A 14,698-nucleotide genomic window follows, 5' to 3' on the forward strand; every position below is an offset into this window, starting at 1 on the left:
TTTTTTATAGTAACACGCGTCATACGTTGGCAGGGATTTTCCAAATAGAGAATTAGTCTCATTTGGGGTTGGCAGGATATTTTCCAAACGAAGAGTTAGTCTAGTTTGGTGTTGGCAGGACTTATTGAGTTTAAGGATCACTCAAGGAATTTTTATAAAGTACAAGGAAGTACAAGGAAGTACAAGGAAATACATATAAAGGTGAAATAAGTTATATATATAAAGGTGAAATAAGATATATATAAAGGAAAAGGAATATACGCACAGTAAGTGAAACTAATATATCAAAAAGTATATGTTTGTTTTTAACTTACTTGGATTGTCTGTGGATTGAATCAGTTGCGCAACATAACTGTACAGTCAAATTTGGGACAATATTGGTTGAATGGTACAAATAGTGGTATTTGTGAATACTTCTTATCAAACTCATAGATTGTGGTGTCCGCATTGTCAAAGGAATTCTAGACGTATTGTAAGAGTATTTCAAAGAGTATATGTTATTATTCCTGCTCAAGCTTATAGTTAATATAACACTAATTATACAACTGCTGCTATTTTTTATTCGCATTGTGCTATTGTTTGAAGGAATATATAGAGCTTATTTCAGATTTTATTGAAAAGTTATGGATAACGATTTGGGAAACGATCCGGATGGTGAGCCGGAGACCAGACCCACACCGTTACACTTTGTATCAGGCACCTGTGGGATAACAGTTACTGATCCATTTTGGGCGAACATATATGAGCGCGGTCCGCAATTGGGAATTACGCGGCTCAGCGCTATAGGTCCTCGCAATGAAGGGGACTGGGCGGAGGTTAAAAAAATGGTGGGGCTTCACCCAAAATATAATTATCCTCCAGGTGACTGGGATGAAAAGTATATGAAAACATGTTTTAAGAAATGGGAAAAAGCATTAAAGGAATATAGAAAAAGATTTCCCCCAACTCATCATATATATCTGAAGGAAGACGGGGGGACAATGACTAAGATTAGAGAAGGTATAGGGACAGAACCATTGTCTGACAAACCACCGGCATATGACACTACTGTGTTGATGCCGCAATTGGCGACATTCCCAACTGCCCCTATAGAAGAGATAAAACATGTCACTTATGCAAAAATTCCCTGCTCTGACCAAACAACAGAACCAGAATTATTGCTATTTTCTGAGGAGAATAAAAAGACAGCGAAGGTATATCCAGATTTAGGAGATAGGGACGCACTAATAAGTACAGCTATAATAGTGGCAGCCGCTTTGAGGGAACAAGCTGAGGAGACTCCACAGATCCAGGATGCGAGAGTAAGGAGAGGCGAGTATAGGGAACATTTTGCGGCATATATAAGAGAGTTAACCGCATTTAGGGATAAACTGAGAGCTGATATACTTTGTGTTAAAAACCTCCCTCTAGGGGACCTTTCCTTTACTGAGGATGATTATGAAGACCCGGATGATTCTAGTGTTCCCAGTGAGGAACAAATAGAGGAGGTGAGAGGAGTTCTGGGATCAGAATGTGGTAGGACTAGGTCTATGACTTTGCAGAAAAATACATTATTGGCCGAGATAGACAGGCTAAAAGGGGAATATTGGAAGATCAGGAAAGACTGGGAGACAAGAGTTCGGGAGAAAAGGGAAACTACAGAAAGAGAAATGGAGGCGGATAGTTTAGATGCGTCTGCTGCGGCACCAAAGGCAACCTCCAGCCCCAAGGCAGATATAGTGACACAGCTCTCCCAACTAGCACTAAAATCAAAGTCCCCTGACAGGAAAACTTTGAGTGTAAGTGAGGATGAGGAGTTGACAGATATAGAAGAGATACCAGAACCCATATCCAAATCACAAAAAGGAAAGAAGAAAAAACTACACAGCAGTCTTACCCTATGATTACTGTAGGAGATACTGAGGTTCATATTCCCCTTCCTTTAGGATTAATGAAGGAGCTAAAATATATGTGCCCCAATCCAAAAAAGGACCCCAGGGCAGCGGCAGTGTTTTTGCAGAAGTATACTGCAGGTACTGCATTGACTATGGACGATATTCACATAATAATATCAGCCATAGACCCAGAGATAGGCTCCCAATTAGATTTAAAAAAGATAAAAGATGACACAGCAAAAAAGGAGGAAGGAGGGGATGAAGAAGTCCCTAAGGCATGGAAGAAATTCTGGGATAAGATAGGAGTTGAATGGATGAAAAAGTATAAAGGGGATTCAGGTGTACATACAATGTTAAACACAAAGCAAGAGCCAAGAGAGGATTTCTACAGTTTTTGTAAAAGGTTGTTAGACCTTTATAATAGTACGGGGATGAATTCACCCGAACTTTTTAAAACTACGTGTATGGCTAATGGGGACCCTAAAACAACACAGTTAATAAAACTAGTGAATAATGAATGGCTCACTCAGTCAGTGACAGAATTTATGAATGACATAGCAAAACGTTCAGCTTCTGGCGTTTTTATTCAAAAAGGGGGGGTATTCCCAATGATTTTGCAGCAAAACAAACAAGAAGATTCTACATCATCCAGTGGGGGAAACAACTATATGATGATGGTAGGTTCCTCTAGAGGTAGAAATTATGGAAGGGACCCAAGGAACAGAATGCAAACAGACTACCAGGGAAGAGGAAGAACTACAGGGACTGGATGGAAGGAACAGGAATGGGATGGTGGTTGTTTTATTTGTGGGAGTTTAGATCATTGGAAGCAGCACTGCCCAAGGGGAGGGAACTCATACAGGAGAGATTACAGAGGGAGAAGTGGCCCCACATTCAGGGAAAGGTCCTTAAACAATAATCCTGGCTACTTTAGGCAAAATAGGGGGCAGCAGGAGATGTCAAGGGGACCCCCACAGGAAAACCTTATCAACATACACTGGCCAGCGCAGAATGAGAGAAATGGGCAACAACCCAATTTGCAGTCAGACTTAGAGAGGTGGTCTGAGCGTGCACAATACCCATCTTCGCGGGGAAATAATTCTTACTAGGGGTGCCGGGAACAAATCCCGTCCTTCATCATGCATTTTGTCCCAATTGATTGTCAAGTCTTACCACAAGTGGTATTACAAATTGACGGTATTAAAACGGATATGTTGTTAGATAGCGGGGCTACAAATTCTTGCCTAAATAAGACAAATTTCATAAATGACAAATGCACCGAAGGAAGTTCTATGGGTATAAATGGGACGACAGTAGTACATAAAGTGACAGCACCACTCCCAGTATGTACTCCCTCAGGAGAACTAGTGACACACATGTCTTTTGCAGTTTTGTTGGAGTGCCCAGTTTGTTTACTGGGAAGAGACTTAATGGCAGCATTGCAAATAACTTTGGCTTTTGACAAAAAAGGGAGACTGACTGCAACCTCAATGAAATGTGACTTGACAAACCCAAAGAGACGTGACATAGATGGTTTCTTTTTAAATTTACCGACATCTTTAGAGAACCATCCCATATGGGCGAAGGATAAAGACTCAGTAGGATTAATTAACTGTGAGCCCTACCACCCCTGTTTGAAGGAGGGAATTATGCCAGTTTTTCAAAAACAGTACCCCTTGAGTGAGGAAAAGTTGGCAGGCATCAGACCCCAAATTGAGAAATACCTGGAAATGGGAATTCTAAGGGAGATTGTCAGTCCCTGGAACACACCAATAAATCCTGTAAAAAAGACCAATGGCACATGGAGGTTAGTACAGGACCTGAGAAAGGTAAGCAAGGCAATCATACCACTTCCCCCCTTGGTGGCAGATATTACAGCTGTATTTGGAGCTATTCCCGCAGGGTCCAAATACTACACGGTAGTTGATCTTAGCAACGCATTCTTTTCCATTCCCGTAGCTTGGGAATCACAAGGTTTGTTTGCTTTTCAGTGGGCTAGTGGTCAGTCCCGTGGTCAGCCTAGTGGTCACTCTACGGGTCAGTTGACCTGGACCCATCTCCCACAAGGATTTGGAGACAGCCCAGCAGCCTTTTCAATTGTATTAAAGGCAACATTGGAAGATTGGGAGCCAAAGAGGGGATCCACCCTAATTCAGTATACTGATGACCTCTTACTTTCCAATTCAGAATTGGAAGCCTGTGAGGTAGACTCGGGGAGTTTGTTAGACCATCTGGCAAGCAAAGGACACCTGGCCTCGAAGAAGAAAATCCAGTATGCAAGTACCCAGGTAGAGTATCTGGGGTGCATCATAGAGGCAGGAGAGAGAAAGGTCTCACCCGCTAAAGTCAAGGCAGTAACCTCCCTAAACAGGCCGATGGACAAAGCAGCAATGCTTAGTTTTTTGGGGTCCATTGTATATTGTAGAGGTTGGATACCTGATTGCACTCATTGGGATTCAATCCTAAGAAAAACCACACTTGCAGAAGCACCAAAAATAGTGGAATGGACAGAGGATAGAGTAGAAGCCTTTGAGAGACTGATCCAGTCTCTGACCCAGGCACCGGCCCTAGCCCTCGCAGACTATGAAAAGCCATTTCAGTTGTACTGTGTGGTATCGGGGGGAACCTATGCAGCAGTACTGACACAAAGACATGGGGGAAGAAATAGGCCAGTTTCATACTTGTCAAAGAAATTGCCCCCTGTGGTTCTTGGAATGCCCCATTGCCTTCAGGCACTAGCAGCTGCAGCTATGTCAGTGAAAGATGCTACCAAAATAGTTCATGGTAATGTAATGGAACTTTTCACCACCCACACGGTATTGTCCCTCCTTCAAAATATGAGTACACAACACATGACAGCACAGAGACTGTCCGGGTATGAGACCATATTACTCAGTACAGCAAACTTAATGATAAAAACATGCTCAGCCACCTCCCCAGTGATAAGGTTTTTACATACCCTCATGAGACTTAAATGTGAAGGTTCTGATGAGCAAGTAGACCCAACACCTGAACACAAATGTGATGAGATGATTTTATCCTGTACAGCACCTAGAAAGGACTTAAAAGACACACCACAGACTGGTAGTATAGATGTATTTGTGGACGGTTCATGCTCAAGACCAGACGATAAGACATTCCAGACAGGGTACGCAGTGGTCATGCTCCCAGATCAAGTGATAGAAGCCGAACCAATCGTTGCAACTTCGGCACAACAAGCTGAACTAGTGGCCCTCACAAGAGCCTGTGAAATATTTGCAGGACACAAAGTGAATATTTACACTGATAGCCGATACGCACATGGGACTTTGCATAATTTTGCCATGATTTGGAAAAATCAGGGATATATTTCGGCAGATGGGAAGAAAGTGGCGAATCAAAAGTACATAGATCATTTGCTATATGCCATTCAGTTGCCAGAAACTGTAAGTGTAATAAAGGTGGAGGGACACTCTGCAAGAGGGGACTATCAGGCTATGGGAAATAGTTTAGCAGATAAAGCAGCAAAAGAGGCAGCCCGGAGAGGTACAAAAAGAGAGAGTAGATTTTTATTCATGACAGATTTTGAGAGCAAAGACTGGTTGTCAGTAGTACACCAGCTTCAAAAACAGTCAACCAGTGAGGACATTAAGTACTGGGAGTCCCAAGGACTGCAGGCAACAGGTACAGGAATATGGACAAAGGATCAAATATTAGGGGTTCCAACTGCATCAGCACCACTCCTAATATCTTACCTACATGGTCCAGGACATTTAGGCAAACGGTACATACTGGAGCATTACAAGTCATTGTTCTGTACACAACAATTGCAAAAGTTGATAGATGATTTGGTCGACTCATGTATGACTTGTGCTCAGAACAATGTTCAAGGAAAGGCACATGGGAGACATGGAAATTTACCACCCCCTACCGGCCCCCTTCAGGATCTACAAATAGACTATACACACATGCCAAAACAGCCTGGGAACATAAAATATCTTCTTGTAATAGTGTGTAGATTTTCTGGGTGGTGTTCAGCGATACCTACTTCAGGAGAAACAGCAGGGGTGAAAGCCAGGGCGTTGGTCAATGATTGGATCTCATTATATGGACTTCCCCGGGTAATTCACTCAGATCAGGGACCCGCCTTCCAGTCAAAACTAATACAGGAGCTGACAAAAATGTTGGGTTTCCAATGGAAACTCAATATAGCCTACCACCCTCAGAGTGCAGGAGTAGTGGAGAGAATGAATAGAATCATCAAGGACAGATTAAAAAAGGCTACTTCAGGAACATTGAGAAATTGGCTAAAATTCTTGCCCGCTATCCTCTATCAGATAAGGACAACACCAAACAAAAAGACAGGATTGTCACCTTATGAAATACTGTTTGGTCGGCCCCCTAATGCTAGTGAGGAAGCAGATACTGAGAGTAACATTTTTGCTTTACAGGAACAGTACGTGAAACATCTGGTAGGTATACTCTCAGAAAATCATGAAAAGGTTGCTGTCACTTTTTCTCCTCTTTCCACAGAGCCAACTCACCCGTTCCTACCAGGAGACAAAGTGCTGATAAAACAGCTGGCGGTCAGGAAGAAGACTGGTCCAGTATATCAGGGTCCATTTGAAGTACTCCGGGTCTCCCGCACTGCTGTCCTAACTGATCAGAGCCCGCAATGGATACACGCGTCCAGGTTGAAGAAGTCACCACCCCAACCGATCCCGGGAAGCTTCCTAAAGCTGAGGGAGGCGAGTGTCCAGGATGCGCCAGGGATTCACATCTCACAGATGAGGAAAGCTCCACGGCCTTTGCCTACGGAAGAACCAGTTTCCCAACCCCAGGTTTCCAAGATATAATACCCGATGACCTAATGGGCCAATGTATCAGATGGTTGAATGGGTATCCACCACCCCGTCATTGTAATGACCCTGTAAATGACATAGAAAGGGGTCTGGCCCATGAGTTTTTTACTGACATACTGAAACGACTGCCCGAGAAAGAACAAAAACAAAATATCCCTGACCCTTTTTATGAGTCACTCAAACTAGTGAGAAAAACCCATATTCCCCTCCCACTGAGTTTCAGGTAACAGGGGTAGAGGTATTTGCACCTAAGGAAACAGTTGAAGAATGTCTGAACTTATTGTCCCCTATGATGGTACATACTTATGACACATCTGATGTGCATCCAGAACCAATCCCAAAAAGGGTACATGTTCCGGACAGTCCAGTCTCCCATCCTCTCCTTCCTACACCCCCTCTGCCCCCCCGTGGCCCCCAACTACCCCCATACCCTAACCGGTATGAAATGAACTTGCCATCCCCTATGGACTGCCTATCCCAGGCTCCCATCCCAGATGATCCCAGAAAGTTTCTTAAAACTAGAACCAGCAAGTGGTATCGGAAGTACCCAACTGAAGAAATGTTCACCATATTGCCAGAGACTTTGCATACACCATATTTGAGGTGGCTAAATGGTTACCCACGTCCTTTTCACCCCACTGACCCAAAGACAATGAAAGAAATGTATGATGTTGAAAAGAAATTTAAAGAATACAACAACCAATTAGATACAGAGTATTCAAGGGGATTAAATATACCTGCACCAGTGTCTGAGGCTATGATAAATAGATTAACTTTATTGAAGGAAGGGGAAATGTGGAGGAATCCTTCACATTATAGGAAAATACTGACATAGAATGAGGAGAGAAAAAAACTAGTTGAGGAATTTGAGAGGCCCCTTGATCCTATTCCATCCTCAGAGAGAGAGAGGCCCCTTGATCCTATTCCATCCTCAGAGAGAGAGAGGCCCCTTGATCCTATTTCACCCTCAGAGAGAGAAAGGCCCCTTGATCCTATTTCACCCTCAGGGAGAGAAAGGTCCCTCAAACCAACTCCATCCTCAAGGAGAAGGATAAGTGCGAAAAGTCTCTATTTAAAATATTTCAGAATATTCATGGCAGCGCTCATATCCTTCTATGTGTTTACTTATGCTTTGGTTTGTGTAAGATTATTTATTGAGCTGAAGAAAAACCCTGAAAGCATACTGACCAATAGAACACGCCAACGTCCACAGATTAAAATAGCAGCTCCTAAGAGACCTAAGAGATCCACTTCTATTTTTGAAAGACCCAATTTTAGAAATACAAAGGTTGCCTGCTGTACAAAAGTTGTCAATAAGCTGGGAAAGACAATGTTAGACAAGATCATAGGATGGCACGAGCAGGAACAGGGGGGGCCATGTAAAATAGCGGCCATAGCATTAATCCTTAAGGCTTCACCTCAAAATATCTCTCTGTGTCTTACACCCAACCCAACTGATGCAGCCACCAGAAGGAAGGTACAAGAGCTTAAACAATTAATTCCTCAGTCTAATAAGAAAGATATTCTACCCAAACCAAACTTTAGGGAGACAGAACAAGTAGCCAGACATGTGAACTTAGCAATACAAGAGTTCATAGACCCCTTACCATCTATTCTAAGGAATGTACATCCTCGAGGCTTTCAGGACATGGATAGAATTCCCCACCATTTTCTGCTGATGCATGAATATGGTTTACAACAGTCACAAGGAAAGGGAGATTGTTGGGTGTGTTCTCATATGCATTCAGGAGAAAATATATTCCCAATGATAGCAAAACCATTATCTATAACACAGTTAATGAATGAGACATATGTGTTCACTGGACAGGCAAGACCAGACAATAGGCCATTTTTGATACAGGGATACACACAACCACCAAAATTCTTTTTTCTGAACGGACACCCACTGAATAATGAAACAAACATTTATGCCAATGATGAATTTTGTTATGACACAGATGTCAATTTTACACTTCTAAACATAGAGAAATACAAAACATTTAACTTAATAGACATTACAGGCTTAAACACTGATAGCACTGTTGACATGAATACAAGAATGAGAAACTTGTCAATGTACAATATCTCTTCATGCCCTAGATCAAAACCAACCTATAACAAGTCAGAGGTATATAAATGGTTAAATTTGGTGAATGAAACATTGATACTTGACAATAAGGTCAAATTGATACATATAGCGGAGTGGTTATGTTTAATTGGAATGCGAACAGATCTGACTACTCAGGAGATGATATCCGCCCCAAAGCTACCAGAGGGCTGGGTAGTTTGCTGCGGGCTATGGTGTCACACCACTATCCCTTTTCCCGAGGGAGAAGAATCAGCCGGGTGGTGCACCATAGTTAAATTGTTCCCTTACATGAGTATGGAGTCAGGAAGACGTGTGAGTATGGTGCCAGCCTCAGGGGTACTCACATTTCACGATCAGAGACGATATAAGAGGGCACTGACTAGTTCATGGGAGAAATTCTACATGAGCATCCTACCAGGGGGTACAGCACTGGCACTTATTAAGCTTGATGCATTTGCCGATATTATGGAAAAATGGATCAACACAACAACAAAGGATATAGGATTAATCAATGAAGAAATGAGGAAAATTAGGATGGAGCAGGAGGTAATTAGACAACGACAGGAAAGACTTATGATGGCAGTAACAGGTCTATGTGATCAAACACAAAACAAACAGATATGTTGTATATATTTCCACAACTTCACAAAAGAGACTAAGGATGTTCAAATACCAGACTATTATTACATTATTAATGGCCATCAACTAGAGAGAGAGAGACTTCAGGGAGAACTGCATAACCTTCCCAGTGCATGGAATCCATTTGATTCAATAGATGGGTGGTTTGGAGGAATGTTCTCCGGAATATTTGGATTCTTTAAGAAGGCAGGAATAGTGATCTTGATGATTATAGTGTTTCTGATGATGATATACTGTGTCATTAAGTTTGCTATCTGGGGAGTGGGAAAGATCATGGCAAGAATGTCACCAAAAACAGTTTCTAAGCCAGGCAAGAAGGAAGGTGAGAGAGCTATCAGGATGGCCATGTTACAGGATACTTGGTATCAGGAATGATCCTATGAAATTTATAATTTCATATGATCACAGGGGGGATTGTGAGGAAAATGTGTATCTGTAGATGCCATTTTGATCTTAGCACAGTGACATCTCAATATATGTCACTATATGTTAGAGTACTTCTTTATATCTTAAGAATATGTTTTGCTCTAAAACAAGTTTCAGATATTTAGCTTTGCTATGTTTTTGCAATATCACACCTGTTCTTCTTAGATGAGTTTGTGGTCAAAAAGATAAGTATCAAAAGACAGGATGTATCAAAGACAGGATGCTAGAAGAATTAGCTGAAGTATATTGCCAATTTATAATATGCCATATAATAAGATGGTTTAAGAATACTGATTGTTGATATTTATTCATATAACATACATAGTTTAAACATATATTTGCATTAACACAGCTTGCATAAGTTTCTTAGCAATAGCAATTAATAGTTAACAGAATAAGGATTTACCAAGTATATTTCTGAATATGAGAGATGTTTAGCAGAAGCTGGGATGCAAAACCTGAGATGTTTGCAAGGAGCTGAAATGCTTTCACAGGAGTTATCTTCTGCAGGTGTAACCGCAAAATGTTCAGACAGTGCCGAAAGTAAGAACAGGGGAATATTTTGTGGTAACAGATGGTATAAACTGATGACACAATAATATGTTATTTTTTTTATGATCTTTGAACTATATTTGACTTTTTATATCTCTGGGGAGACTTTATAACCTGGTTAATTGATTGGCTAATTGAGCTAATTGGGAGTGGGGCGGGTTTCTGAGAAAAGGGGAGGTCCTGGGAGGGATAAGATAATTTTGTGGTTTGATAAGATAATTCTGTGGTTGTATAAGATAATTTTGTGGTTTAAGGCTATATATTCTTGACGATGTTTGAAAATAAACGCAGTCATTAGAACCAAGCTATTGTTTATGGTTTTCATTGATTGTCCGGCTAGCTGAAGATTCATCCACAGGACAAACCTAGGGTGCACCCAAACTCGGGATCCTTACATTACCCATATTTTTTTATTGGACTTTTTAGTTCAATGTCTGTGAATTTTTAAAATATTTTTGTATTAATAAAATGATTTGCTTTTATATGTGTCTTTTGATGTTGGCACCTTCAAAGTCCCTTCCTTGAGACATTGCTTGGTTCTGTAAGAATAAAATATACTCTTGGTTTGATCCACCATTTAAACATTCTACAGAGACGTAAGAAAATCACAGGAAAAAATACCTAATATGTAGAATCCACATCAATTTCACAGGACACAATTATGATACTACAAAGTGCTGATATCCTAAAGTAAAACATGAAATCTCTATTTTATAGTGTATTGTTTTAATATATTAAATACTGCATGCTCCAGCTATGCATAAAAAATTAGTTAGCGTTTGTAGTATTCAACTATAAGACATAAAGTAAAAGTACATTACATTTATCCCAGAAAGAATGTTTGTGCAAACACCAAAATAAAAACATCACTGGATCTAGTCTAGTCTAGAGTAGGGACAGCTTCACTTGAAACTGTGTGAAAGTAATACATTTTATTATATTTTTAATGTTAAGAGGTTTTTGCTGACCCAGGATTTTTTTTTGTAAGGTTAAGAGCTCACAGGTTGAAATGGAACATTCATTAGCGGCAAAGCAGACTATTGTCAAAGCCTAGAAGAAACAATTTGTTTCTTTTGAGGAAGTTCATTTTTTTAACAAATGAGAACCTAACCAGTATCCTATTGGACACACAAAATACGTTTTTTTTTAAGATATTGACCCTATACATACAGTATAATCACTCAACATTGTCCATGGAAGGCTATGCCTCTTTATCAGAGTCTAACTTTCAGGCCCAGGACTTGAGTTTCCTCAACGTCTTCTTCCCCTCCTTTTTCTTCCTTCCCCATGCTCTTCTTACTTCTGTTGCCCCCCCACCCAAAAATTTCCTTCCGTTTTCCTGCAATAGATGTGTCTTTCTTTTCTTTCCTTTCTTCTGTTTCCTTCTCACCTTTCTGTCACAGATTGTTATTCCTCCATGATTTGAACACTGTTTTTACTGGCTATCATAGATCTTTTTGGTTCATTGTTGCCTACTTTATATTACAGGCTTTTTGTTTCATTCACTTTGTAAAGTTTGGGGTTGCACAGCTCAAGTGTACTGCCTGCTAGGGAGTCTGCACCAAATATTTCCATGTAAGGACTTGTTGGCCCACTTTTATTTAAAAGAATGTTCACAAAAAGTTCCAGAAAGGGTAAACCATGGGTTTCCCATGCAGGGGGCTTCACCATTAACACAAAAAATGAACTATCCAGCCACCTGCCTCTCTTTAGTAAAGAATAGTTATACAACCTCCAGTGCTGCTCAGGCTTTCCACTTTAGACCCTGGTTTATCTCCCACACAACATTTCCTTGCCAACATTGTTCACATAGATAGTAGCCCCTTGCTGCTCTAGCCCTCATGCTTGGGTCTCTGTCTTTTCCAGCACAGACAGGAACCCCTCTGGCTGTTCCCTTGCACTCCTGGACTCTGCAGGAGTGTGGAGCTCAGAACCCTGGTCCTCACTCTACAAAAAGACCTGCCCACACCTGAACAATCAGTGAGCAGGCTATTCCCAAAACCTGGTCCCAGGATTGGAGATTTCCTCACACCCAGATCACTGTGAAATCACTGGGCTCCAGGTCTCAAACTGTGTTTTATAAACCACCTAGGAAACTGCAAAACACAGCTTCCTACCAATTAAACAAACACCCTGGAGCACCCTGGAGTAGCCTGGGACTACACTGTAACAATCTACATACCTTAATTATACTTTGTATACTATTATGTATCCTTGGCAGCTACATTCCTAATGCCTAATACCGCATTGATCATTTCAATAGGTTTACTTATGCCATGTACAGTACTATATCCTATAATTTTCCAATAAACATTTATTGAAAGTGAAATGAAAAATGTCATTACAGTCACAATTCATCAGACAGTGCAGCTGTGGTGGAGAATTTTAGTACCTGGGTAAGTAGAGCTTGATAGGGATTCTCAGACACTTGTTGCCCATCAGGCCTGCTCCCCTTGTGATTTATAACAGGCAGTGGGTGGACCCTTAGTCAATAGACAGTCTGTTCTTGGCTAAAGAATCCACCCCTTTGCCTGCTGTCAATCAGAAGGAGAGAGCAGACCTTTTGGAGAACTAGTGTCTTAGCTTCTCCATCAGGCTCCTCCCACTGCGGCATCACTGGTTTCTAGGAGGTTGTCAGCTGGTACACAAATATCGTTCCTAACAACCAGGGACAGTGAGGGGCAATGGCAGCAAAATGCCACTCTGCTTCAGGGACAGGCACTCTAGAGGTAATTATTATTCAATTTGGTGCATTATCAGCACCATTTTGTAAAAGTGGCACTATTAACCTCTTGCCGACCATCCACCGTAGTATTACTGCGACAGAGCGGCTCAGCTGCACAAAATCCCGTAGTACTACATGATTTCGAGCACGAGGTTTCAGCCACGCTCCCGCTGTGATTTGATAGCTGCCTTCCTCCCGTGATCATCAGATAAACGTACAGAAGACCCGCCTACTTATGTAAACAAAGCAGGCGAGTCTTCTGTCAGACAGGCAGGGAGAGATCAGGAGTTTCAGCTAAGTTCTCTCTGTGCCTGTCACAGAACCTCCCCCCCACAGTTAGTAGTCACATTTAGGAACATATTAACCTCTTTGATCACCCCCAGTGTTAACCCCTTCCCTGCCAGTGTCAATTATACAGTAACAGTGCATAATATTTAGCAATGATTACTGTATTAATGTCACTGGTCCACAAAAAGTGTCAAAAATGTCAATTAGGGGCCCGATCTGTCCACCGCAATGTTGCAGTCCCGCTAAAAAAAGGCTGATTGCCGCAATTACTAAAAAAAATAAAAAAATAAATAAAAATTCCAAAAATCTATCCCGTAGTTTGTAAACGCTATAACAAAAATACGCTTTTTGGGATTTTTTTTTACCAAAAATATGTAGCAGAATACAAATTGGCCTAAACTGATAAAAAATTTTATTTTTTAAATTTTTTTATTTGGAATGTTTTATAGCAGAAAGTAAAAAATATGGGTTTTTTTTTTTTTTAAATTGTCGCTCTTTTTTTGTTTATAGCGCAAAATCTAAAAATCGCACAGGTGATCAAATACCACCAAAAGAAAACTCTATTTGTGGGGGAAAAAAAATACATCAATTGTATTTGGCTACAGCGTTGCATGACCACGCAATTTTTCGTTAAAGTAACGCAGTGCTGAATTGCAAAAAATGGCCTGGTCATTAAGGGGGTGAAACCTTCCGGAGCTGAAGTGGTTAAGAACGACCTGAAGCTGCTGCATGTGTGTATAAACTTACTGAAACATGCGGCAGGAATTTTTGATTCTAGCACAGGCTATATTAAAGGGCTATAGCACCAGAAAAGTGTTGGTAAAGATTTATTGAGTTCCCCTGAATGTGTTCTGTGAATGAACAAAGGGAGAGGGGGGCAGAAAAAAGACACTGTGGCGAGCCTCTGCTCCCCTAACCACAGGGGGCTGGAAGTAAAGTGATACCATTATTATCAGGCATTAATGAAAATGGAAATATTAAAAAAGTACAGTTTTCCTGCCGGTGGCATACACCTCATATATGTTACAGATCATGAATATATAATGTTTGCCTGGGGTTTCATTTTACTGTAAGTGGATCTATGGACAAAATCAAAAGATACATACGTATACTGTATGAAGCAGTCTGTCGCTAGCATTACCATAGCAGCTTTTCCCCATAACATAGTTTTGTTGCCAGTCACTCCTGTCAGAAGATCTGTTATTTTTTCACCTCCTGTAAAATAATGTAATGTAATCTGTCAACATTGTTTGTTCTGCAATAA

General features: G+C 40.9%; 2 protein-coding genes across 2 annotated transcripts; both read left to right on the plus strand.

The window, feature by feature from the left end:
• Window positions 1–623: 623 nt before the first annotated feature.
• LOC309552659 (uncharacterized protein) lies at window positions 624–1,883 on the plus strand (the record flags this gene model as incomplete). Its single annotated transcript, XM_082253590.1, has 1 exon — window positions 624–1,883. The coding sequence occupies one exon, from the start codon at window positions 624–626 to the stop codon at window positions 1,881–1,883; it is 1,260 nt and encodes a 419-aa protein (XP_082109716.1).
• Window positions 1,884–8,936: 7,053 nt separating this feature from the next.
• Window positions 8,937–9,818, plus strand: LOC309552660 (uncharacterized protein; the record flags this gene model as incomplete). Its single annotated transcript, XM_082253591.1, has 1 exon — window positions 8,937–9,818. One exon carries the CDS (start codon window positions 8,937–8,939, stop codon window positions 9,816–9,818), a length of 882 nt encoding a protein of 293 aa, XP_082109717.1.
• Between the last annotated feature and the right edge of the window lie 4,880 nt (window positions 9,819–14,698).

The sequence above is a fragment of the Pelophylax lessonae genome, assembly GCF_965119305.1.
Source record: "Pelophylax lessonae genome assembly, chromosome: 4".
In the NCBI taxonomy this organism is placed as follows: domain Eukaryota; kingdom Metazoa; phylum Chordata; class Amphibia; order Anura; family Ranidae; genus Pelophylax; species Pelophylax lessonae.